At 40.0% G+C, this 27,814-nt stretch overlaps 1 protein-coding gene across 1 annotated transcript; it reads right to left on the bottom strand.

Moving 5' to 3' along the window:
* Positions 1–26,914, bottom strand: LOC135475166 (sodium/hydrogen exchanger 3-like). Its single transcript, XM_064754952.1, has 12 exons — positions 26,313–26,914; positions 14,513–14,979; positions 12,522–12,778; positions 12,009–12,226; positions 11,549–11,751; positions 9,857–9,946; positions 5,572–5,642; positions 4,357–4,572; positions 4,040–4,202; positions 3,461–3,668; positions 2,930–3,028; positions 1–2,482 (listed from the first exon to the last, which is right to left on the bottom strand). The coding sequence occupies exons 1-12, from the start codon at positions 26,542–26,544 to the stop codon at positions 1,893–1,895; spliced, it is 2,814 nt and encodes a 937-aa protein (XP_064611022.1). The 5' UTR covers positions 26,545–26,914; the 3' UTR covers positions 1–1,892.
* Between the last annotated feature and the right edge of the window lie 900 nt (positions 26,915–27,814).

Here is a 27,814-nt window from a genome sequence, read left to right as displayed (position 1 = left end):
CCCGGAGTAATAGGAATATATTCAATGAGTATATATATACAGCATATATGTACATAAATAGTTACATTTTTAAAAAATACAAGAATAGAAACAGTCAGCACATATATACAAAATATCAGATAATGCGTAATCCTCAATTCCACCCAGAAAATCACTGCAATGCTCAATATATACTTTTAGTTTGATTTTGTATCACAGTTGATCATTGTCAGAAAAACTCAGATGATCTACTCGGTTACGCCAACCGTTGGGCCAAATGAGCTCCATATGGTAAATTTCCATGTACATGTCCATTTCACTCTCAGGAAGTATTTACGGTCTGGACTAACTCCAAAATAAGCCGTCCGAACAGCAGCAAAGGATACACAACGATTTAGAAAGATACACGCTTGCGATGTCGTGTCCGAAAGCACTGACAAATGCGTTTCATTTTAGATGACGAGGTGGTGGGAAGAAAGCTTCCCAACCAAACAGCTACTATTTTTGGAAAAATTGTGTGTGTTGGGAGGGAGTGGGGAGGATCACTGCGATTATTTCTTTACACACTGTCCTCTATACTGCTTACAGAGAGTGCGCCACTCTCTACTCTCGCTTTACATCATTGCCAAAATTCTTCAACCACTCCACGGTCAGCGCAAGGACATTATTGGTGAGGCTAAGTCGAAACAAGCCCATGTGTGTAGCACGGTTTCCACAGGTCAAACTTGTCTAGTTGTTGTTGTGTTGTAAAGTAAAGGTAGAGTTCTGCGCGTGCGGTAAAATGGGTATTTTCTTCTCCAAACGTCAGTCTAATGAGACCTGACTTACTGTTACATCACATGGATTTTTTTTATGTTTCTACATACATAATAGAATAGATGGTAGGGGTGACTGTATATCCAAACGACCTGCAGCGTTAATAACTTCCTTGTGAAGCCCTCAATGTTGCCTTTCTCAAGAAGTAAACATGATGATAAACGGGGACGTGGTTTAAACTTGTGACCTTTATGACAATGTGTATAAAAAATGTTCTGACTTAGTGAGTAGTCACCAGCAAAAAATGGCCGTTTATAATATACCTTATTAGTCTCACTGAATCTCGTTTGTCTCGCGTTACTTGCACGGTGTCCGGTGGATAGCGGAACTGTTAAAAAGCTCTGAAAATGAGGTACAAACGAGGTACAAATGACGTCTGTTAACCGTAAACAGCCCCGTGTGGCTTGTATAAAGAGCTGTTCTTCTGCTAGGCCAATAACTGTCTCAACACGTGCGATTATTAACATACGCAACCTCAGAGCAAAGGTTGAGAGCATATCAAGTTCACTGGCATAATGTGCCTCTGGTTGTTGTATTTGGGCCTTTTTGTCTGTTCCGTTACAGGAGTGTCAAAGAACGCCAAGTAACGCGAAAAAGTACGAGGTGGTAAGGGACTTAATACTTGTTATGCATGAATATGGTGAACCGTTTCTGTCAAAAGTATAGTTGTCCGATCTAGGGTAATGACTAGATGTTTACTGCACTTCACTAATAATACGTCAAAGTAAAACAAGCAAACAGTAACACAGTATAAATTAGCTTGACATTTTCCTAGAGATTTACAAGACATGACAAATATGCCTTCACTTTGATAGGCGGAGTTATTAAATTATATCGGTGGATTTTTAAAACTTCGTAATGTTAAATCAGTGACAAGTTTTTCGAAAGATCTGTCATATTTCCTACGCACAATGTATGTCTTTCTTCTAAGCCACCGTAAGCAATATACCACACTAGGCAAAACTGCAAATCCTCCGTATTCTATAACAACATTACAAGAATGTGAAGCTAACCTCTTAGTAAGGTCGCCACACCTAAAATAGAGCCACCAGTGACATTTGGGTGAAAGCATCCAAAATTCCAACGCTTTCGCAACGTCACAGTTTCGTTTCCTCTGTCTCGTCTGCAGGGTCACTCCTCGGTATATCAGTTGCTGAGGGGCGTTGCTCCCCTTGTACTTTTCTTGGATGTTCATTTCCCTCGACTGTTGGGATCTTAGATAAAGTATCACAGTTTTCATCAGAGTCAATAACTCCTGAGTCTCTGTGCCCATTGTTCTCTGCTCTATCGCGAAACGTGTTACCATTGCCGCCAAATCTCGCATGAACAGCGTTTGCCATCCTTACTTCGGCTGTGGCGGCTTCGTCACTAGTCATTGGTTCTCCCGTAGCCGGGCAGACGTTTAAGTACTCGTAGGACACCCCCACTGCACTATCTGTGTCCTCGGATTTTCTCCGAGGGAAAATATTAAACACAGTCGGCAGAGTTGTCTCCCCTTCCCGCTGAATCGTCTGTTGAGGAGATGCACATGGAGAGTCTGTCAATCCGTGATAGGCTAAATTGTTTGCCCAAGATGGCGCTTCGGACAAACCTGGACATTCGTCTCGGCTGGTCAGGCGTCTCCATGGCAACTGCTTCTCGGCGGCTGTTTTGTCAAGTCCGCTTGTGTTTGATCCGTCTACGTAATCTGTAAAATGAATATGAACAAAAATAAATTGATAATTTCACTTACTATTCAGTAAACGGAATTAACGCTTAGATGATTGATGGACATATAGGCAATGTGAAAGTTCGCTTGAACTTCATGTACAAGTCATCTTACAGAAAACATTACAATTTCTGAGTAATGGTGCACTCATATACCAAAATTAATACATTATGTTTTACGTCGTACTCAAGAATATTTAATTTATACAACGGCGACCAGCATTATAGTGGGAGGGAAACCGGGGAACCCTCGACCATCGGCACGTTGTTGACAGATTTATTGATGTTTCTAATTTATGCTAGACACACAAATGCATCGCATTTCTGGAAACAACAGTAGAGAACATCAAATTTGGAAATCCGTGTTAGAGGCAGGTGGGATTCGCCGTTATTTCATTTTGAATACACAAGTAAGAAGGACACCTACCCTGCATCTCAGATTCACCTGCACGCGCGGTAAACACGATACCCACATCCTCTTCCTCATTAAGGCTGTCAATGTCGGAGCTTCTAAACTGTCTCTTTTCTGTGGAGAAGAGCATCATTAGTTCGGTTAACAACCTATAACAACCTTAAAGGTCAAACAATGTGTACTCTGAGTATAATTACATCATACATCATACTGAAAACCAGTGTATTTCTCGAACAGGTTTTTTACACTGGATTTTAGTCCATTTATCCATGTTATTTGTCACTATACTCTTTTAAAACTTAATTGTTTAGTTGTAACACACTATATCTCATCTCAATATGCCGTTTAATTGTAAACATTTATTTCCGCCCAAGCCACGGAGTCTGGATACGCGTGTCCTGTGCTAACATGAAGAACTAGAATATACACGTGCTAGAATGGCCCTGTTTAGAAGATTACCAGTAATCGGATGTGAATGATCATACCATACCAAATTATTATTATTTATTATCATGATTATTATTATAAACGATTAACGGCAGCTACCTTTGCTGGGAGGCGCTGAATGGCTAAAGCTGACATTCTTGTGTGGCTTAAGGTTCTCCCCGCCACGGGCGTTACTGTACATAGACTTCGTCGTCTTGGCTCGCTGCTTCCCTATACTGGCCAATCGTCGGATCTCTTTACGAATGTGATGCTTGAACGGCGGGTGATTATTCAAATCTGGGATCACGTGCTTCTGAGCGGTAGAGAACTGCAAGTGGAAAACAGAACAGTGAGTACTAAAATATGCGCCTCAATAAGCACATAAACAATGTATGTATATATGAATTCTTGGATTTTAGGTCGTACTTTGCGATTTTTCAGCCATATGACGACGAGGAGTCATTAGGTGTGTGTACAAACATTGTGTCTTCTTGCGGCAGGACGAGTCTATGCCGCCGAAGTGCTGCGGCCACTGAAGTATCACGCCGAAGAAACCAGGCATGACATCTGACCCAGTCACATTATACTGACACCGCGTCAACCAGTTCTGTTTCAGTACTCTAACCTCTCAGTGCTGAGCGCCAAGTTTATTGATCAGTAGATTTTGATTGATAAAAGCCTCAGCATATTCATAACTACCCTTCTCCTGGGAACAAACATGGCATCATCCAGAATGTGGTGGATTTTACTGTCGTCTGCCATTTTCTTGCTGTACTTAGCCTCCACGGCCGCCATGTCTAAAACAGTGTCCGATTTCTCTATTTCTTCAAAGTGTGATGCTGGCAACGGTTCGCCCCCATTCCTGTGAAACAATAAATGGTACCGTAATGTAAAATAATCGTAACGAATACGTTTTCTATTGCTCAAGTTATACACCGTGCAATACAGGCAAATCGTTCTAAACTTGATTTCATTCAACCGCTAATCGTATTGCAAGAGGTGAGGAAATTACTTACTCGTTCAGTGAGTGGTTAGAGTAATTGCGGATAATTTTGGCCAGCGACGGCTCCTTGGCCATGTCGAGGATGTTGAATGAGCCGTGCACGGCTAAATGGTTCATGGCCTCTTTCATGTTCAGTTTGGTGAACACGTGGAAAATCTTCGTCTCTCTCGTCTTGGGTTTGTCCCGCATCAACAGTGGCTTCAGGTACTTGTTATTGAATCTCTCGTATCTGAAGGAGAATCGTTTTGGGAGATATTATCAGCAAAGTTTACTTACTTTATATATATATATATATATATATATATATATATATATATATATATATATATATATATATATATATATATATATATATATACAGAGCACTTTTGTTAGCTTGTGTTTCGTCACTTGCTATTGTTAGTTTGTATCGCTCATTGTCACTTTGTGCCATTAGGTACATTTCATCCCAGTTTACCCTGAAAGTGACTTTGTGTGTGTGTGTGTGTGTGTGTGTGTGTGTGTGTGTGTATAAATATATATATATATATATATATATATATATATATATATATATATATATATATATATATATATATATATATTTAAACGACCTCATTTTATTTGCGACAAACATAGCCGTTAGTCACCCTATGGGTTCATTATTTAGTTACTCACAATTTGCACATCCTATCTATTAACATAAACCATTAATCCATGTTAGCTGTGAAAGTATATAAGCATTTGAACAGTTAGAATAAAACTCTGAGGTAAACTGACAAAAGGCCGTACTTCACCGGTTATTTGCGATATTCGATAACAATCACACTGTCATCGCTGCTCTGGTTTTACTCTGTTAGTTTGTTATTATATTTCACCAGGAAGAACCTGAGTGTAATACGACATCCACTTTTCACAGAAAGTCGTAGTTACAGCGAATTTTTATAACGATAAACTCTTTGTAGCAGGACAGATCCAACACCGACATATGTTCATAGTGCAGCCTCACTGGAATGCCATGCACAAGACACCATGCACACCTAGTCCTATATACTAAAACCGGAGCTACCTATCCTGTTTTACTGAGAGCCACGCCAGGTAGTGCCAAGGCCACTGATTTTTAAATCCACGGTATGACTGTAATCGGGATTGAACCTGGGATCTACAGATCACGAGGCAAACACTTTGAGCCTGTAAGGGTAGCAACAGGAACATTTCTTATCACGGTGGATGACATACGTATACTTACTTATCTCGCAAGTAATGGTGCCCGTAATACCCGGCTACATCCTCGATGCCCGCCATTATGTGATCCATCAACTACAACAAAAAGAGAACCCAAGTTTAGTAAATTAGTAAATAAATAAATAAATAAGCGTACAGCAAAACAGTTATACCCAATCTGGTTGAGCACCACACTGTCACAGCTATTCATATATCCTCCATCATTACCGCTGGTTTTAGTTGTGTTGATTTCAAAAGAAGGAAACTTAAATGTAAAAGAAAAACGATCGGTTATTGTTATCGGTTATTGGTTTGGGTTTGTTTTGGGGGGGGGGGGGGGGGGGGCGTGGCATGTAAACCGATTCATCTGGTGCAACTGGTGGAAAGATCAAAAAGACATCATTATCCCTTGAAAGTTTTCATTCTTTCAAATTCTTTCAAAATCAAATATAGCGAATCAGTGTATGTATACATGTATTTTCGCAAAAGATCCTTCTCTCCAGTTACCTTCTCTTGGACCGTCCTGTACAGTAATTTAGTGGTATTACTGATAAGTTATTTATTTATTTATTTGATTGGTGTTTTACGCCGTACTCAAGAATATTTCACTTATACGACGGCGGTGAGGATTATGGTGGGTGGAAACCGGGCACAGCCCGGGGGAAACCCACGACCATCCGCAGGTTGCTGGCAGACCCTCCCACTTACGGCCGGAGAGGAAGCCAGCATGAGCTGGACTTGAACTCACAGCGACCGCACTGTTGGAGGCTCCTGGGTCATTACGCTGCGCTAGCGCGCTAACCGACTGAGCCACGGAGGCCCCTTACTGATAAGTGATTCAGCTTGGTGTGACATATGTGCGAAAGTCTGCTGTTTTCATGATTTCAGCTTTCCTATTTGGTTTTTCCTATTATGGCACGAATATGTATTGTCTCTTTTTTTTTTCCTTTTTGTGTTTTGTAGGGGGGGGAATGTAGTAACACACAGCACGAAACACGGCAGTTATGATATACATGTATAACACCGCTAAGTTCCACTTTAAGATCAATATCAAATTAAACCAAGCACGTGATCTTTCGTTAACAATATACCTTTAATGTTGCCGTCTGGAGACTGTAATTTCTAATGCAGACATGAACTCATTAACATAGGCCTGCTCATGCATATTTATATCGTTTGTGTTTCAGCTGGCATTCAGTAATTCATGATACAATTTACTGGACTTTTCTTCCGTAAATATTTGCACACATGTCACATTAACCTGGATATAACAATACCATTAACACGGAAAACACTTCCCGCACGAGCCCATTCGACTTCCACCCATCACTTCCGCTACGTGAAAATCTTACTGGCATACGGCAACCATTGATGGTTTGATGTATGTAAACGCTATGCGGCAATAGCAAATCCAGTCGTATATAAGATGGTGAAAGTAAACATGGACTGTCATCCTATTTAAATATTATGAGAATACTAGTACTGCATTTCATAGCATTGTTTTCTGGTAACTGTCTGGTGTTTGCGACAATTACTACATTTATATGCGAATTTTGCTATTATCGTATAATACCTCTCCCTGGCGTCATATGTAACATCCACTAACACTGTGCAAAATGTGAGATTAAGAAAGTATGAATGTTATGATCCCAGACAATCCGCGGCCATTTACTTCTACAGCGAAATAAGTCAGCAGACTGCTACTTTTTAGCATCAAAATGTGTTTGTTTGATAGAATAACTTTTTAATAGTATCGCTGGCTAGTATCAACCTGCAACAGAGTCTGGCATGCACGTAAGGAGAGTTTTTATAACCCAGCAGGCACATGCGTGTATTAAACAATAAATGACTCAGCACATTACTTGTTGTACGTGTTGAATTGTTTGTTCTAATTACTGTGGTTTTAACCCGCTGTTGCTATTACCATTGTTGTCACGACGTCATACACCCAGCTGGCCTCATACTTATCATACATTCACAAAATTAAATATCGTGTTATAAATAGCACGAGGGAGTTATTTTTCTCAGAGATTAAACTAAAAAAAGAAGTATATAACAACCTATATATATACATATATATATATATAGGTCCGCGCTGTTTCACGAAGACGCTTGATTTTCATTCTGACGCCATTGTAAATTTAAGATGGCGTTTCAGGAATCGAAATGTATATAAGTAAATCGTATATACGACTATCATGAAATCTCTGATAATTTATTGCACACATTTAGTTTGGAAAATTATGTTTGTAGTTTAACGCCTTACTAAATTTTCACTGATACGACGGAGTGTGTAGGTTTATACGTACAGGAAACGAACATGCCGGAATTGGACTGTTTTCAGCAGTGAGTACGAGAACATTGTAACGCATGTTTTGATTTGACTGCATGTATGGTGTTTAATGCAGTTATCAAGACTTTTTCGCCTTTATAGTGACCGTTGTTTATGGGAGAAGAAGCAGAGGTGTCAGGAAGAAAAATAGTCGAACACAGCCAGGTATCAACCAAAACTCCTCATGTGACGAGATGGGTTATAGATTCATAGTTGTCAAGCGCACAAAGAATGCAGACTTTGAAAATGCGAATGTCGCCATAGCTTATTTACAAATATTCCAGTGCATCAAACAGCCGAAACTCTAATGGGGAAACTAATGGGATTTTAGTCGGGATTAAAGTTAATACCAGGCCTAACAGCTGAAATATTTCGGAACAAATGGGCTCTGTGTTTAACAGTGTTGCTGCCACGAACTCCCATTCTATATCTTAGCGAAAAAGCAGGTGTATAGCCGTAAATGATGCACTCTTTGAGGTTGAACTTTTCCGAATTTTTTCACCTGGAAACAATAATAAACCTTGCTCATGTTTTCTTTCTGAATTTTGACATTTTGAAACATTAATGAACCTTAGTCCACATGATTTTCTGAATTTTGACACCTGAAAACATTAATATAAGAACTTTATTTCTATTTTGAGACCTGGAAACATTACTGAGCCTTGCTTGTGTTTCACGTCTGAATTGTGACACTTGGAAATAATGAATCTTACTTCCGTTCCTTTACTTTCCTCATGCACGATATAAAGTTTCGTCATATTATTGTCTCCAAGAAAAAAGATACAGAACTGGCGGCATATAGCCTAGGGCTACTACCGCCATCACATTAAAGAGTCTATTGTTGTGTTATATGCCAGAACAAAGAATGCAATTTTATTTCGGATTGACTCATAAACAAAGCACTCTCAAACGATGCTTATGACTTTCAACATCACACTCAATCTTCACGTTTATATTTGTACTTGAAGTACTTAAAAGGTCGGCTACTGTACATAATAAATCCAACAGTGACGTCTAATTTTAATTCGCTGCGCATTCCATACTAGCCAAGAAATTGGGTCACTACAGGCAAGCCGTCAAAACTGATAGACCTGAATAATTTGTTTAGTCTTTCAGACCTTATTCGGTTTATACGCTATCCTTTATTTAACGCTATCCTCAAGAATTTTTCACTTATATGTATATTCAATAGCAGACAGTTTTACGAGTTGGCGGGAGCCGGTGTGCCCATTGAGTTAACAACGGACTTTGGCAAGTTACTAACGAACTTAATTAGTCAGCTGCATAATCGGTCATACACAAGCGTCGTCAATCGCTCATTGCAACGAAGATCACACAAACAGGGAAAACTGGAGAATGCATGAAAATTCCCCTGCGAAAAACAAGAGTCTTAACCATGTTACCATGATACGCTAGTCCTTTACAATACATGGCACAGTCCAAACATTCAGGTGCACATGTATATACTCAGTAGTCCTCCGTTAAAATGGCATGATATGGCTGAAATACTGCCAATGTGGCTTGAAACCAAAATCATTCATGCATTGTTTAGAAAGACCTACATGTATTGTGTTCATACTTTGATGTACATGTACCGCTAATTTCTCTCGTGACGTAAATTCACAGACGAAGAAGCAGGAGCTTGATTCAAAGACGCGACCTCATTGGTTAATCACTCGATAACTTCCGACAGACGCCATTAGACCCCAGGGAACTCGTCAGTGCAGCTGCATTATCAGTAGAAAGAGGTTTTACTCAAGGGTTTATACCGCGTGCTGCTGAAACATGCATTACTGACACAATTAGTCCTCAAAAGGTATTGGGTCAAATTCTGCACTCTGTATACGTTGCACAGGAAACCAAGTGGAAATACAAAGTATAGAGTTTCATTCTAGACCAAGAATACGGTAAATTAAACAAGGTCAACGTCTTTGATCATTTTTCATGGCGGATCATTTTCCGGAAGTGTGCTACTTACCCGCTCATTAATCTGCTCGTTCATCGATGGCATACGTTTATCAGCCTTCTTTACCTTCAGGAAGTTCACCAGAGGTTTTATTGTTATACCCTGGAAACAGCATAGCAAACTAGAGATAAAAGAGATCCCCATAAATGTACTGAATATTTATGAAGACAAAAATCTTAAGTTGCATCTATTTACTCTCCCGTCAGTGTATATAAATGCTCTTATTTCGTGTTATTCCCCATTTTGCGCAATTTCACTAACACGAAACAAGTTGAGTAGGACAATATCAATTCCAGTCTGCAGCTTGCCTTAAAATGAATTAAATGCCATAGAATTATCAACAGCATAGAACATCTCTCCCCCCTCACTGGTTGGGGGCCTGATAGTGACAGTGATTCACTGTAACCCAATTAAACTTTGGGTGTGGCTTACTGGATCAGCTTTGTCTGAAGTCTGACTAAAACTTTACGTGTGGCTTTCTGGATCAGCTTTGTCTGAAGTCTGACTAAAACTTTACGTGTGGCTTTCTGGATCAGCTTTGTCTGAAGTCTGACTAAAACTTTACGTGTGGCTTTCTGGATCAGCTTTGTCTGAAGTCTGACTAAAACTTTACGTGTGGCTTTCTGGATCAGATTTCTCTGAATACTGAGCCAGCGAGGGACCCCGGTATGTTTGGATACGATGACTCAAATTATATTATTCACCCTTTCTTACAAGAACAACGTCGATATCAAATTGAAGGGGAATCTTGTAATTAATATTTAAAAACAAAGTACTATTAACTACATAAATGAACGATATGGATATGCCATACATGTTTCTTTTTTGTGTCACAGCTGCGGCTATTGACTGCATACTTCATTTTTTTTGTCCATGTACGTAGATTCAGTCCAAATTAGTATTGCGATTTTGACTTGATTTGATTTTGATTGGTGTTTTTATATTTCACTTATACGACGGCGGCCAGCATTATGGTGGGTGGAAACCGGGCAGAGCCCAGGGGAAACTCACGACCATCCGCAGGTTGCTGCCAGACCTTCCCACGTACGGCCGGAGAGGAAGCCAGCATGAGCTGGACTTGAACTCACAGCGACCGCATTGGAAGAGAGACTCCTAGGTCATTGCGCTGCGCTAGCGCGCTAACCAACTGAGCCACTAGTGACACTGCGTTCTCTGTGTAGTCTGTGATTTTTGTGTGTCATCCAGTGCGATCTCATACATTCAGAGCAGCTGCAACATAGTGGTCAATCGCGTATTGCCAACAACGTCTCTAAGTGAGAGCGGGGAAATCTACAAATTCTGTGCCCAAGATTGGAACGGAACCCAGACATCGTGTGTCCTGAAGCATTTAAAACACAACCGTCTTCGCCACTCGGCAATTATACGCTTCCGAAAAGCGATCAGAATTTGCATAATTTGTATTGTCTATGTACACCTACGATGACAAAACCTTTTTAATTGTCCTCATGTGAATATTTGAATTGGGCTACTGCTGTTTTGTTGCAATTTTAAGTCGAGAGGTTTGTCACTTTCTGCCAAAGGTCGGTGGTTTACTCCAGGCACTGCATACGCTTGACTACCTTGATATTAGTAAAAAGTTTTTGAGCACACCCATACACAGTTATGAAATACAACAATAAATAAATTAAAAAATGCATAAATAAATAGTTAAAACATGCTGTTAAATAACAAAACGAGGTTTACCTGAACGAACACAGTGAAGAAAACCACCACGATGCAAGCAGTCACCATCATTCTCTTTTGATGGACAATGTCCTCTTTGAGGAGCAAGACAAGCCCCAGAGCAATGGCGCCTCTCAGGCCACCGTATGACATGACGAATTGGTCGACCTTTGACAGACGACAAAGGCGCACACGGTTAGCGAACCAGGTCAGGATGATTACACCTGTGGATCGATGGATTACATTGTTTAGCTGACTGAGTGACTGAGTGACTGGTTCATTGATAGATTGCTTGACAGATTCTTGAAACTGTTTTTTTTTTTCAAAAGTTATTCCTAAGAACTGAGGGCAATTCGATTAATCAACAAATTTCACAGAATTGTAAAATTTCAGATTTGTTGAAGAGTGGCCGTGGGTAGTATCCAGCACATTGGCCACCACCCACGGGAAGGGAGACCCAAGGGAGATTACTCTTACTTACCCAATGCCCTGAAAACGAGGGTAAATAGCACGGTGAACAGGATAAAGGGGACGTTCCAGTCGTGATTGTCAATCACAGTGGAGAGGCCCAGGAACATGAATATTATAGTCTCGCTGATGTTGGACAACATTTTCATGAAGTATTTGATGGTTGTGTGCGATTTCTGAGAGACGTTCGCCTCCACATACTGCTTCATAACAATCCCACAAAATACGATGCTGTAACAAACAGAGACCAAACAAGAAAAAATACAGCGTTTCCTTACTCATTCATATCTGAGATAAATATACAATTTTTACATACACTTACTACACAAAATGCGGAGATTCTAATACTGTATAGTTCTACGAAGAAAACTTTTATCAAGTCAATAAACATTGGGCTAGTTTCCAAAACCTACATTAATTCAAATTGGCAGATATCGTATATACAATGCCTATGAATGATGCAATAAAATGGGAAACGGTGATTATAGAAGTTATAAGTAAAAAAATGTTGAAAGTAGATACTTACGCCAAAATACCGGAGAGGTGGAGCATCTCTGAGGTGAGATAAGATAAATACGCCAGCACGAACACAAACAGAGGCTCGATCACGCGCACGTGATCGGTATACTTCGTGATAAATCCGGAGAGGAAGCCGAAGATTACACCAATCAGCGTGCCGCAAATTCCGACGACAAAGAATGAGCCGATTCCGCTGATGATATCGACTGGCTCAATAAATTCCTCGCCGATCTCGCTATAAGCCTCCATCATGTGATACAACACCTGGTGGAAACGAAAATGAAACATGACTAAAAGTGTGAGGATGGAGATCATAGCCCTATATATATGTAGAAGTTTGCTATATCAACAACCACCATCCTAAAAACAAAGAATAAAACTGATTCTAGATATAGCCCCTTCTTCCAGAAAATTGCAAGAGGTTGGGGACCACACGCCCCGGAGTGTGATGGCTCTGATGTCGAATACATTTCATGTAGCCAAATTTTTGCACTCGGTATAATATATGTATTTCATAAAGCTAGCAATGTTAGCAAAAGTAAAAGTTTGTAATGCAAGTGTGTATTTGAATAAAACAGACAGTGAACTAGGCTAGGGTATGTCAATGTTGGCAATACGCAATGTCCAACAGTAGCAAACAGAGGATGATTTTATAACGTTGGCGTACACCTGCAAGAATATTGTCTTGAGTGTGTGTCATATGTACATATGTGTCAGCCAGTAAAATCTGACACTATAAATAGCCTGGAAAAGCACATGCACGCGTGTCTATATGTGTGATAATTAGTAGTCGTGACACGCGCACAAACAACAATTTCTAAAAAATTTTCGAGGATCGAGCAGAGATTTTGACTCAGGTGTCAATCACCGAGTGCAGTTGCCATGGTAAAATCATGACTCCTCCCAGACTATATATCTGACAATTACGTGACGGGACAGAGGCGGTTTATAAATACCCGAGATTATCGGACAGCAACAAAGCCATGTGGTATCTGTTCGTGACCAGATCAAAACCTAAGCACGAGATTTCATTTGCTTGATGTTTGACTCCTATAGTCGTCTTTCCGCGTGGAGAATAAAAATTTTCTTTGTCCTGGCACACTTTTCGGGTGAATATTAATTGTTTCATAAACTCATGTGTACCTAAAAATTTTGTTTCACCTACTCATGAATTCTAACTAAGCATTAACATCTCAATGCTTCGAATATCCCGAACAAAACGATTTAAGCGCTTGCCGTCACTTCCAGATAATATCAATTATATATTCAACAATGAGATTTCAGCAATGGGAACTGTATGCCGACGAGACACGACCCTAACAAAAAGTATATTAGATTTCACGAAATGGGTAAAATATTATACTAGATGTAGTATTTATTTATCTGATTGTTATTTAAAACCATACTGAATTGGAATTTTTACTTAGATCATGATGGTCAGCACAATGGGTAGACGAAGCAGGAGTTCCCGGGTAAAGCCACCGACCACTGACAAGTTACCAACGAACTTTCCCAGGCGTGAAAACACAGATATGCGCTTCACACTGATATAACGCAAGTGGTTTTCAATGATCTGCTACGAATCCAGTTGACAACGAGGTTAGAGGAAACAGCACTTGCAACCAATGATAATCTAGCCATGCTTCATGAAGGGGAAATATAACACACATTATATATAAAGTGGCGCTAAATCAGATCACTTCTTTAACTGCATGAGGGGCCTCCGTGGCTCAGTTGGTTAGCGCGCTAGCGCAGCGTAATGACCCAGGAGTCTCTCCAATGCGGTCGCTGTGAGTTCAAGTCCAGCTCATGCTGGCTTCCTCTCCGGCCGTACGTGGGAAGGTCTGGCAGCAACCTGCGGATGGTCGTGAGTTTCCCCCGGGCTCTGCCCGGTTTCCTCCCACCATAATGCTGGCCGCCGTCGTATAAGTGAAATATTCTTGAGTACGGCGTAAAACACCAATCAAATAAATAAATAAATTTAACTGCATGACTTACCACAGTGACGGCATCATTGAGCAAAGACTCCCCAAACACGATGATATATAACATCTCATTCACGTGAATTTCCTCAAAGACTGCGAGGACAGCTACAGGATCTACAGCCGAAATGAGACTGCTGAATACGAAACAGTGGAGAAGGTTTATTTCAACACCAATCCAACCTGCTACAGAAACACCGTAAAGAGCTCCTCCTATAAAAACGGTGTTGAAAAGAGTCCCCACTACAGCGTACAACAATATCGTGCCTATATTGTCGAAGAAGGCTCTATTAGGCATGAAATACCCAGCGTCCAGAACAATGGGTGGTAGCAAGAAGAGGAAGAAGGTGTTGGGGCTCAGGGTGTATTTCTCCGCAGTGGCGGCTTTGCTGAAGTATAGAATAACCCCGACGACCACACCCATCACAATGAGCAGGCAACTCTCAGGAAATATCGAGGACAGTTTGTTATAAAGGTGAAAACCTGGAACACATGAAAGGAAATAAACAAATGTACAAAGAAAACATACAAAAATAATCAATAATCAGTTTTGGGAAGATCCACTCATTAAGACTGCCTTAGAATACCTAAAGTATCATATTAAGACATCAAACATCTTGTCACAGTGTTCAAACACCGGGCCAAATGGCATGTGATTTCAAACTAAATGCTAAATGTGAAATGCGAGTATAAGGCGAAACTTTGAAGCTCTTGCGTAGAACAAACAATAACTCTAAGACTATATCCATTTCGTAAACTCCATCTTCCAACGATTTTTAAGTATGTTGTTAATTTTCTTTAAATAATCGTATAAAATCAGACCTAATATGGCCTTTGTTCCCATAATGGTTCGGACAACTCTGCATTCTATACCGTGGGAGGACATTGCTTGGCTCTTGACTTTTGATGAACAAGTGGCAAGAAACACTTGATTTATATAACATTATATATCTCATTAAGCCCTATTCACATTTATACGAATTTTTAGCCGAACCCTAACAAACTGATGTCGTAATATAATCGTGCATGCATTCGTGGGCTTTCGTAATGATCTGTGAGCGTTCGTAATGAATTTATGTTCGGTTTTCCATGTGGGCTACATTTTCAAAAAGTTCAAAAACTCTAAGTTGACGTGTGTTTGTAATGAATCGCAACTTTTCGTAAAAGCCTCGTAAATATTCGCGGAGTTGTCGTTTGCAATCGTCAAGGTAACGTAATCATTCCGGAAGCATCGCTGTGTCTTAACGGCTCTCAGACGATTAAGGGAGAAAAGGTACGAAGTACTTGCGAATTAAAATGACTTTACGATAGTTTGTGTCGAAACGCATTCTTAGTTATTCGTAAATCTGTCATAAACGGAGAGCAGATATCGTTATAATTCTTTTGAAGCTCTTCAAAAACTCAAAAATGTTGTCAACGGTTTCGCAACTTGTTCGTGACTGTCGAAAGCCTGTCGTGAAATTCATGCCAATTTACCTCTTGCTACACGATGCAAAACGAATCTTACGCCCTCAAAGGTTCGGCACAGCAGTCGTCTAAGTGCGAACGGGGCTTAAAACAAACGTAAAACTTGCTTTTGGGATAAAGTATTCATTAATTTTATCTCTGATGCTTTGATCCCGTTTGACTAGGTGTGTTAGGTGTCTTGTATTTGGATATGTGGACTATAATGTTACAGTTGCTTCTGTAACGTTTTCTATAGTTGTTCCAATTGCCATAACACAGTTGTACGTACAGTGAGTGCTTATACTGCTCTAGTACCACAAACGTCACAACTTCACCCAAATCTGTCATCCGTATTGTCTCAGGTAACAAGGTTGTTTTGGAAGTTTATGGGTGTCATACGACTGTCGGATTTGAAAACTGGATTTAAATTTCCGTCCACAGTTCTATTCTATGACTGTCACATCTTATGTGTGCTCCTGCATTTAGGTAGCTTATATAATGAACATCTGATGTACCGGCTACATCCGAATACTTCCAGTTGATACTGCCTTAGCAGTTTAAGGTCAACATCCAAGGTGCGCACGAACCCATGGACGCTTTGCTGACATTGTCGTCTCACCTGGGATGAACAATGACTTGCTTGTATACTCATTTCGCAAAGAAAAGGAAAAAACATTTCAAAGTTCCATAAACAAAAAAGATAATGACCTTTGTGATGTAAAGAGCCAGAGTTACGTAACATGTCAGTGAAAGTTTTACTTCACATCCAAGGAACAGTTAACAAATTAATGATTAAAGCGCATGAAGGAGCGGGGAAGGTTTATTTGAGCTTAAAACATGGCTTAAACGCGAAACTACAGTCTTGGGAACAAAGAGTTAAGATTATGGCTCGGTTGACCTTGTCGCCTACCCATAGCCGTGGCATGTCATTAGCTTCAGACATCATACATATGTATCACTGGTCAAGTACTGTGAAGTTTTTATTTTTTGCCTTCTGCATTTACCACAATACTCTGGTCGACATCGAAGGGAAAAAGACGTTACAACAAAATATTTAAGATCCAAAGTTTTTAAAGTCGAGCCACAGTAAAATGACCAGTTTTTATACAATGGAATACCACAACTGCACCATTTAACAGAGTTGTCGAGTCCATAATGTAGGCCTATACCATATATCTATGTATCTACTCTTATAATAAGAAGATGTGTATCAAAGTGTCACTGATTTCGATTTACTGAAAAAGTGTATTTCTTGATTGTCGGGGGTGGGTGATTGTTCGGGAGGAACGGACATAATACACAAATAACACAAACATTATTAACAGATTTTTAAAAAAGCTGATTCACAGAATCGGTCTGTCATTGATCATGTCATCGATTTGTATGCCTTCTCGAGGTCTTGAACTTCTTCATTAATTCTCCGTTTACGCCGGTGTTTCAGTTCGTATACTTTAATTCATAAGGTCGGCCAAATCTTACAGGCCCCGAATCCTAAAAACTATTTTAAGTCAAGTCAGATTTAAAAAATAAAATGTGTATAGTTTATGTTGTCACCAGTTGAAATCTAGACAGGTTTGTCTTAAGATAACTTGACATGTTCCTAAGTTATGTGTCCTACCGTCCAAAAGTTTCTCAGGTTGTCACCGAATGAATATAAATAATATATGTAGCGCGGCGGGAAACATCAAATCAATAAATAAATAAATAAATAAAGGTTAGCAATTAGTTGGCAAAATATGGTGCAATTACTGAAAAATGAATACCCTCCATGTGATAGATGTTGTCTTTTTTCGCCTTTATTGACACAAAACCTTCACAAAAAAGCAATAGTGCGTTTATTTATACCTGAGAGGAAGCTGGAATTTGTGAGGGTTTTTTTTAGCCCAGTTTCGGGTGTTTAAGACAATAGATGTTGTGTTTTCAGAGAGTACCTACCAATAAATGTGAAAACCGGTATCTAGCGAGTGACCTTGACCGTCAAAACGCTGACGTTTTTCCACTAATTCTCTGTAGGTTTGGAATTACGCCTCAGGCGATAACACTTCAGCGTTATATAGCCATGGGTCATCGCTATTCTGCTGTACATGCACAGCTTAAGCAAACCCTACACTGCACTGAACCTGTAAACAGTGTTGTGTAGTCATGGGTCTTCGCTATTCTATTAACGCTACACATTTACAGCTTAAGCAAACCCTACACTGCACTGAACCTGTAAACAGTACTATACAGTCATGGGTCAGATGCATACAAATGCTCCAGGAGGAAAGAAAAGATCCCGTTAACAAACATTTCTAAATATAACTCATCATGATCCTGTCTGTTTCATTTTGTTTGATTGGGGTATTGTTTAACATAAGTTTTCATACTTAACTCTTCACTGAATTCAAAATTTAAAAAAGGCTTTTTTTAAATGAATTAAAATGAAGGTTTTAGGTCGAGGTGACTTTTTGTTATAAGTTGTATGTGTTACTTATAACCCAACACAGAATTTGAGGTACCAGTACATCTGGAGGGAACGATTCAATGTTTTGCTTCTTAAGAATAACTGGGGCCTCCGTGGCTCAGTTGGTTAGCGCGCTAGCGCAGCGTAATGACCCAGGAGTCTGTCACCAATGCGGTCGCTGTGAGTTCAAGTCCAGATCATGCTGGCTTCCTCTCCAGCCGTACGTGGGAGTGCTTGGGGTTTAACGTCGTGCCGTATGTGGGAAGGTCTGACAGCAAAGTGCGTATGGTCGTGGGTTTCCCCCGGGCTCTGTCCGGTTTCCACCCACCATAATTCTGGTCGCCGTCGTATAAGTGAAATATTCTTGAGTACGGCGTAAAACACCAATCAAATAAATAAATAAATCTTAAGAATAGCTAACCTTCCGAGCCTATCTGTTGACCACACCTTTGATTCATAGAATTCAGAATTTTTAAAACATATCTAGCTTTAATTCTAATTTATTGCTATCCGTCAAAATTTCATTTTTATTTTTTAGCTTGCGTGGGATAGTGGGAGTAAAATCTTCATCCGTAATTTTTTCACTTACTTCACATTTTCATGGAAATCCCTACAGTGGGTTGTAGCCCGAAATGTACATGCATAGCCTGTATACGTCATAATCGAGTTGCCGTATTGAATGTCGTAGCGGCGCTTCCGTTATGTATTTATATTCATTTCTCAGTTATTCATTTATTTACGCTTTCAGAATCCAAACAATGAGCCAGTGAGGAATATTCAAACAATGATCTGTCCTGGTCGTCAGGAAATCCTTATCCGGGCCCTAGAGCTTTCTCAGGAAGGCAAGAGATGACATGTATAGACGTCACGCTCGAGTGACATATCAGGTCTTTAAGCGTAAGGCTAAACTGTTATGTATGCCTGTATATACGTCGGTAATAATATGCAAGTAATATCTATATGTACATCCCCCAGTGCCCATAATCCTGTCCGTCGTCATATAATATGCAGCCTAGACTTTACTTTACGCTACAGTATGGCTTCTGCATATAAAACAGACGTGTGTATGTATACGTGATCGATTATGTTCAGCACAGTTTTACAGGAATCCATATCGCTACACATCTATTAGATTACGTGTTTTGTTTTTTGTGTTTTATTTATTTATATTTTTTTTTGGTTTTTATTTTGAGCTTAACTACATGTATTTTCATTCTCATGGAAATAAAATGGATTGCACCCAAGAAAATAAAGTTTTCTGTCAAATCTTAAATTGTAACGTAGGCTGCGTGTTTAGCCTATTTAGTAAATTATATTTCTATAATAAACCTTGATATTTAATAAAATCAAATCTTCACGTGTCGTAATGTAGGTCCATAAGTGTGTGTGTGTGTGTGTGTGTGCTACTATAAAATCGTATACAATAAACCAACCAGTTTATTTTATCTGGCTTATTCTTTCTGTTATATCGCGCAAAAGTGTCATGTAAGATGATTTTCATTCCCTCAACCATAATATGACAGCTTAATTTACCTGATCTGTTTAATACCGCTCCACAGCCTATATATATGACTTGTCGACTAATCCAAAACACGGGCTATATCTACACGGATAGCTGTATTTTTAGAGGTATTTGCACCTTTACCCTAATTAGAGGTAGTCCCGTAACACAATCTCTTCCCTAAAAAAAAAAAAACAAAAAGAAAAAAAAAAAAAAAAACGATACAGACTGAGCATGTTGAGGTATTTTGCTCAGAGAAGAGCAACTAGGGTGATATCCAGTTAGGGGAATCCCCGCACTAACGTGGCCGCCTGACCGGACACCCTGCGGTACCGTATTTGTACGGCTTTCACGTCAGATGAAACGCATTGTCTTTAACATTTTACTACTGTTTTCTTTTTAAGCATGGTATTAGGGAAGTGTTTGATAGAATTTGTTTTTATAAAATAGCTTTGAAGGAAGTGTAATGCAGAAAATCACAATACGACGTGATAAGCATCGTTGTAGTTTTCCCTATAACGAACGTTTGTTATACTTGTCAACCAGCCAGAAGCTTTCAACAAAAACACTTCTTTTTTCATAAAAATAAAAAACAACCAATTCATACTGCTGTGTTGATGAAACTATGTTAAGCTGCACTTCAAATGCAAGTTTTCCAAGCATGACTTGGGTATTTCATATGGGTTACACAGTGAATCAATAAAATATCACAATAAATTTGAAAATGTAGTTCAGAATTTGCCGAGTAGATCCACGATAAAGACTAGCGGTTATCATGGGTGTTTTCTAGATTCATTGAAATAGCATGTGGTACATCGGGATTTTTGCTCCTTGTTTTGCACAACTCGCACATAACCTGCTGTACAACTATGGCCTTTTATACGGTATATATGATATGATATTGGCCAATGCCGGGGGCAGATGTCAGTATTACTTCTCAAGTTTGATTTATTTGATTGGAGTTTTATGCTGTACTCAAGAATATTTCAACCGTACAAGGCGGGGCATCATGGTGGGAGGAAACCAGCCCAATCCCGGGGGAAACCCACAACCATCCGCCGGTTGCAGACAGACCTTGTCAAGAGTACTTGTACAGGACTGTAATCAAGGGGCCTTCGCATATTTAACCTATAACTGGGTTATCATATTTCTTTCAAAACAGAACATGTCGAACTTATAATTGCTAATAACATAAACGATGCATTGAATGAATTAAGAATCGCTCCTCGTCTCCATTACATGGAACCTAAACAAATCTCGGGAGAGGTTGATGAAAATTATAAACTGAATAAAAATAGTAGAGAATGTCTATGCTCAAAACTCAAGATGAAACCTCCACTCCTAAGCCTGTTTCATGTACAGCCTAGAACACGATCACATTGGCTGCAGACAAAATGCATTTGATTAACATTCATGTATACTTAATCAAACATTTGATTACGTAAGAATTAACTAATTAATTAGAAAGCTAATTGAAAGCCATCTGATTCATACACGTTCACTATTTCATTTAACGTCACCTGACACTAAGTGTGTATGTTACAAGTGGGATTATGGAGAATCATACACAAACAAGGTAAACAACAAAAAAGTACCGTTGTAAAAAGAGTAAACAACAAGGAAGGGCTTAATCTCCCCAAACTATGATCAAAAATACAAGGTGATTCGGCTCACATGATTGTCTTTATACCTTCCAAACTTAGCAGAGTGATAATTAAGTTTGACCTGGAATGAAATTTATAAATTTAATGTGTATTGTCCGGGGGGATTTTGGTGGGGAGGGGATGTGATTTTGATAATTGCAAGCGCCAGTAAGATAATGTAATCATTTTGCCCATAGTACTATAGTAAATGAATGATGAATGAATGGTGAAACCGGTTTCTCCCTCTTGGAATTGTTCCAGATTCATGCAGCCACATGTCCGGAGTTGAATTCAACCCAAAAACGGCCAAATCAAGCATCAAAAAATTTCTGTACTCCTGCATGTTTGGATGACTTATGGAATACCGAGAATAGGTTCTTGTGAAATGAAAGTAAGAAAAGTCAGCAGTGTAGTTGACGTTTGCAACCCATCGCTAGCCTTATTATTTGGTGTACAGTAGGTCAAACTACTATGTTAACTGCATACGCTACAGGATTGCCATGTGCCTGGCAATAATGCTCTCCGTTCACTGTTATTATGCAAAATGAGTAATGTTTTTGACAATTAAGCTTACAAATAGTCTTATATACTTAGATACAGATATGTTTATATTATTTTGTATTTTGATTTGGTATTCTTTTCTTTAATTAATTGTGAACCTTTCTCCCTAAAGTAATTCGGACGCATCTTTTGCGCAGGTTGTGCACTTCCGCCTTGGCGATGGCGATTTGTGAGCTAACTGTTAGCGTGGTAAAGATACATTGCAAGAGAACAATGATCAGTTCAGCTTGGACCCGAGAAGCCATTGTTCGGAATAAGGTACCCTGTTACAGACAGGCTGGCTAAATGATTGATTTTAAATAAAAGCTTGGTTTCAGTTATAAAACTTTGTTTCCTGTGAAGGCGATGATTCCTGTACAGGCTATCGCCCTCATGCAGTCCACTACGAATGACGCATCCCACGATCTTCCTCAGAGTTTCTAAAGATATATGCCCACCTAACTGACTACAGTACATCCCATGGTGTGCCAAAGCTGTCCCAGATTGCGTGAACACGTGCCTGTGTTTTAGTCAGTCCGTATTAAAATCCCCCTCAATGCGTCCACAGCGGGGGCTACATGATTGCAGAGAGTGCGTGCCGGGTAAAACGATGGGCGCCATCAGACCAGCCAAATCGCGCGGGCAAACTGACAGCTGTGAGTGTGTGTTTCAAACAAACCTCACCGGAACGTGTCTACTTACAAATCTCGCGACAGTATTCACCGCTGTTTATTTGTCGTTACATTGTCAAACACACAAAGCGATATTATACTGTTTCAAACACTCAGAATCTTTACTCTTTTTTTACATTTATTACATCCACTATGTTATTGTATTTTATATACGACTCCGTAAAATGCAACTTTCGTGATATGCACCGTTCCACCTTTTTTCCATGTAGTCTTCTTCAGGTCATAAAATGCTGTTCGCTGTTAAAGGAAAAGGAGGTGCGCCTGAGAAAGGCATATATCTTATTAAAGTGACCATTTGACAACTGACACGATTAGATAATTGATTACCACTCCACTTACTCTAGCCTTAGTCGTCGGTTTAAGTCGTCGGCCTCGGCTACACTGAAGCCATGTGCACGAGCATGAGGCATGTCAAACTCTCACTCAAGGTTATTGCCATGATCAGGTGAACAGCAATCCAGTCAGAGAGATTCTAAATAAGGTCTCTTCCGAGAAACAAAAGAACCGCCAACACAATTAGTTAAGGATTCTTGCCTGCTCGCTTGTTAGCCCGTTTCTTTGGTGTTTACCGCTGCATTAGTTATTTGTTCAACGATATTATATATTCATTCATTGGGTTGTTCCTTAATGTCATACTAAAAAATTCTTGAGTTGCGGGTAGTGTAAAATTGAGAGCCCGGCGTAAACCACCTACCTTCGACAAGTTACTGGCGAACTTTTCAGGGTGTAACGTACAGAAATACATCCCATATTGGTGGAAGACAAGTAGGCTCCAACGAATGGAAAACCACACACGTGGATCGTCCATTCACCGCTTTGTGTCACCAAGTGGAGGAGACCTCCTTAGCCCAGTGGTTAGCATGCTAGTGTAGCACAATGACCCAGGAGCCTCTCACAAATGTGATCGCTGTGAGTTGGCTTCCTCTCCGACCATGAAGGTTTGTCAGTAACCTGCGGATGGTCGTGGTTTGCCTGGTTTCATTCCACCACAATGCTGACTCCCAGCGTATAAGTGAAATATTCTTGAGTAGGGCGTAAAACACCAATCAAATAAATAAATAAATAAATGATGTGAGACTTCTGCAAATGGACAGCTGGTTACCTAAGATATCGTTCAGAGTAGTTCGCCGTTGATCGACGTCTGAAATGTTTGGAGCTAGCATTCCATCGTTTGATTTATTAACCATTGGCGATGACGAGAGTGTGCTGCGGAATGATTTAACCCCGATCCAGTTCTACGTGTCACTCTTGAGCTTGACTTAACAACTCTTGCGAGTAATACTCGATGACAAAAGCACATTTTTTCTTCGTTAAACAACTTTATTGAAAAATTTTTTTCTCTCCGGAAACGACACTCGTCAGTTAAATCAAGGTACTTCCGCTAAGAGGAGTATGTATAGGAAATTACTAACACCACATTTGCGTTTCCAGTTTTTTTTTGGAAGAAGCAGACGACACTTTACAAAGGGTACTCATCATGCTAATACTTGGAACGGAAGAACATCTGTTCGTCAGATCCCATCTACCAATCAATTCTAGGATTCGCCCTGTCTGTCAATTGGTCAGTCGGTTGTTCAGTTAGTCGGTCGATAGATTGGTCTGTTGGTCAATCGGATGGCCGGTTGTTCAGTTGGTCGATCGACCGATCTGTTTATTGGTCAGTTGGTCGTTCGGTCGGTCAGTTGGTCGGTCGATTGGTCGGTCGGTTGGTCAGTCGGATGGCTGGTTGTTCAGTTGGTTGGTCGATTGGTCGGTCGGTTGGTCAGCCAGATGGCTGGTTGTTCAGTTGGTTGGTCGATTAGTAGGTCTGTTGGTCAGTCGGATGGCCGATTGTTCAGTTGGTCGGTCGATTGATCGGTCGGTTGGTCAGTCGGATGGTTGTTTAGTTGGTTGGTCGATTGGTCGGTCGGTTGGTCAGCCGGATGGTCAGTTGATCTGTTGTTCGACATCATATCTTTTAACATGACCTTAATGAAGGGTTTGAGTGGAAGACGACATCTAAGTTTTACGGTATGTCGCGGTTATTGTGAATTCGCGCTTTTCAGTCGGGGCATGTAAGTGTCCAGGGTGGAACAGGCCTGATTGGATAGGGTTCTAGAAATCGTGTATGTGGTGGGGGGATTTGGGGGAAAAGTGATTGTTTAGCTGTAACTCTCTGGAATCTATAAGTCGTCAGCTGAGAAAGCGTGAAACTTAGGACCTCTGAATGTGTGAAAACGGCTTATTTCATGCAAGGCACTGTTAAAGAGGTGTTCATGATAAATATAACACTTGCTCTACTTATATTACTTTGGTCACCTGACAGTCACTCTTTTCTTTGAAATAACGCGCACCCAGAAAAGTGCGTGATATTTTGTATGTAATAATTAAGAAGTGCACCGGATTTTGGGTAGATTCAGGAAAACTTGAAGGCCTTTGTGAAATCTAACTTAGGGGGAAGTAACAATCAACCTCATTGTTTTGCACGCAAGCGCGATGAGCACGTGCATTGACGCGTTTTGACCAGAAATGAGTTCAGGCCGATTTCACATAAGTAATCAAAAGCATTTAAAGATCCATGAAATTGCCGTAGTGCAAACTATGAATCTCTATTTAAATTGCAATATATTATTAAATTTAATTCAAACTTTATGATGATTTCCGCCCATGCACTTCATTCATATTATTACGTTTGTCCGCCAGCTAAAAGCACAGAGCAGACTGTTATCAGTCACGAAGTTGTCTAAGCATCAAAAGCTTAATATGTATACCTGTGCGTGTTGGAATAGCTCTAATGGTAATGCATGTTATCTACCAAGTATTTCCGATGGTAGCTGAACGAATTTTACCAGATTTTTACATTTTTCTTGATCGTTGATAGCTGATACTTGATAGTTTTGAAAACCTATGTAGATATGCGTGCATAATTGATCTCGGATATCTCGAAGCTTTAAGGTATACAATAATACTCAAAAAAAAAATTCCTGTGTCTTCTTGTTAAGTATTTATAGGTTTGGGTTTATACATTTTGTACTGACAAAACTATATCGTTACATGTATATCAGGCCATCAGTAGAGGTCATCGACACGTCGAGTGGTCATACCTACGTTGAAGGAACATCAGTGAACGAAAAACCATTGTCAACTCGATAGCCACTTGTAACTGTCTTTTTTTAATGTTTAAACAAGACCGTTTTATTGAAGGGTCCTTAACCGTACATTAAACTTTGAATCACGCCAGTAAACGGGGTTTGTCTATATGCAGGTTAACATTTGCATGTATTCTGAATGGATTTAAACGCTTCTGTGGTTTTATTCACAAGTACTGCATAAAAGAACTGAAGCTTTTCGTGTACTGGGGACTTATAGCGGTACTAATCCGAGGGTTACGGTCATTAGCACGAAAATACCTGTGTGCAGTTAAACCATGTGGTTATTCACCTTTGGTGTATATCATATGATAATCTGTATAGTCACTCACTGGGTAATCAATTTAAACGTTATCACAGTAGTTATTGAATACATACAGATATACACTAAAATATGCTTAAATATAATACATACTGGCTTACCTATCTTAGCGACACTGGCCAGCAATATCCACAGCGATATAATATATGGCGTTTCCACATGAGCGAAGTCAAAGTCGGCAACTTTGTAGCCTTGCGAGCCGTTCACGGCATCTTTGGAAAGGCGGTTTCTCCCACCGGTGGATTCGGAGCCTGAGACGCCCAGAAGCAGACATGAAAACAACATGAATGTCCCAGCCACAGCTGACCGAAGAAGAGCCTCTCCACACTTCATCTTGTTGTTTGTCCGTTGGAACTACCACACGAGTCTGCTGAGTGTCATGAGGAATGATGAAAAACACAGTTCTGTTTTAATCCCCGGGTATGCTTTACAGGGGATAATCCAACAGACGGTAATCCACGGGTCTAAAAAAACACAAGTGGAACAGTTCAACGACAAGTGCCAACCTGTTAGCGAGTTAAGGTATACCCCTTAATTGCTCCACCTTGGATAAAGCCTCGCATGAAGTGGTACAGAGCCGGTAACACGTGAAATACTTTCTTAATAATCAAGTTATATCCTCTAGAGTGGTATACAAATAGTAGGTCATTTGCTATTGACAATGATAGCCCTTATTGCTCTTGTATACACGAGTTCCCCGTTCTTAATGTCACTCTGTCATTCTTGCACGCGGAGCTGAGGTCTTTTATTTAAAGCTCAGTGAGAAATCCCGGTGCGTCAAAATGCTAGGTCCGGTTTGATTGGTTCTCTACGTTCCTCATATGACCTCTGACCCTGCACAGATCCACCACGTGCACCATATCCTCGATGCCAGGTGTGGAGTGAAAATACACCGCAACTTCCCTCTGTTGTTGCAAGCAGCTCATATAAGCAGTGTAGGTATGACGCTGTGTGTATATACATGTATATATGATTTCTGCCCAACTCAACTCTGGACGACGTCTATAGGCACAGAGGGTTTATTAACGTGTGGAAGTTCGTATAGGGCTTGCCATCATGAATGAAGATAAAAACACACACACAGACACGGGCCAAGCTGTCACTCAGTACAACCTTATACCGTATATATAATAAAGCCCTTCCCGAACTGGTGCATGGTGGCTATAATGACGGACACAATCATGAACATGTTTGACTTCTCCCTGGCCTCATATACGGACATAGGACAAGACGAAAATAATCATAGACCGTAGGGTGAGCTCTCTATAATTTATTTCATTTTAATCAATTTGAATAAATCACCGGGCTTAATGAATTTCTTGTAACTGAATGAACCCTGATCGGTATGCTTCTCCAAGCTGTATACATAAATGCTAATCAATTATATTTAGAAAATTTTGTTTAAGTTCTGCACGCGTTTTTCATAAAATCACCAAGGAGTGTTTTGAAAAAAAAATACTACCTTCGAGTGCATTGACCGAATCGCCATGCATGGCCCACTCTTTGAGCGAAAGCATCTCATCACAAGCTTGTAACCTATACAATTGGGGTTGCATAAATTAGAGATCACCCCAAGGAAATATTTCTAAGTTAGTCTTAAGCG

Source organism: Liolophura sinensis, chromosome 9, assembly GCF_032854445.1.
Source record: "Liolophura sinensis isolate JHLJ2023 chromosome 9, CUHK_Ljap_v2, whole genome shotgun sequence".
NCBI classification, from domain to species: domain Eukaryota; kingdom Metazoa; phylum Mollusca; class Polyplacophora; order Chitonida; family Chitonidae; genus Liolophura; species Liolophura sinensis.
This window is presented reverse-complemented; position numbering and strand designations above follow the sequence as displayed.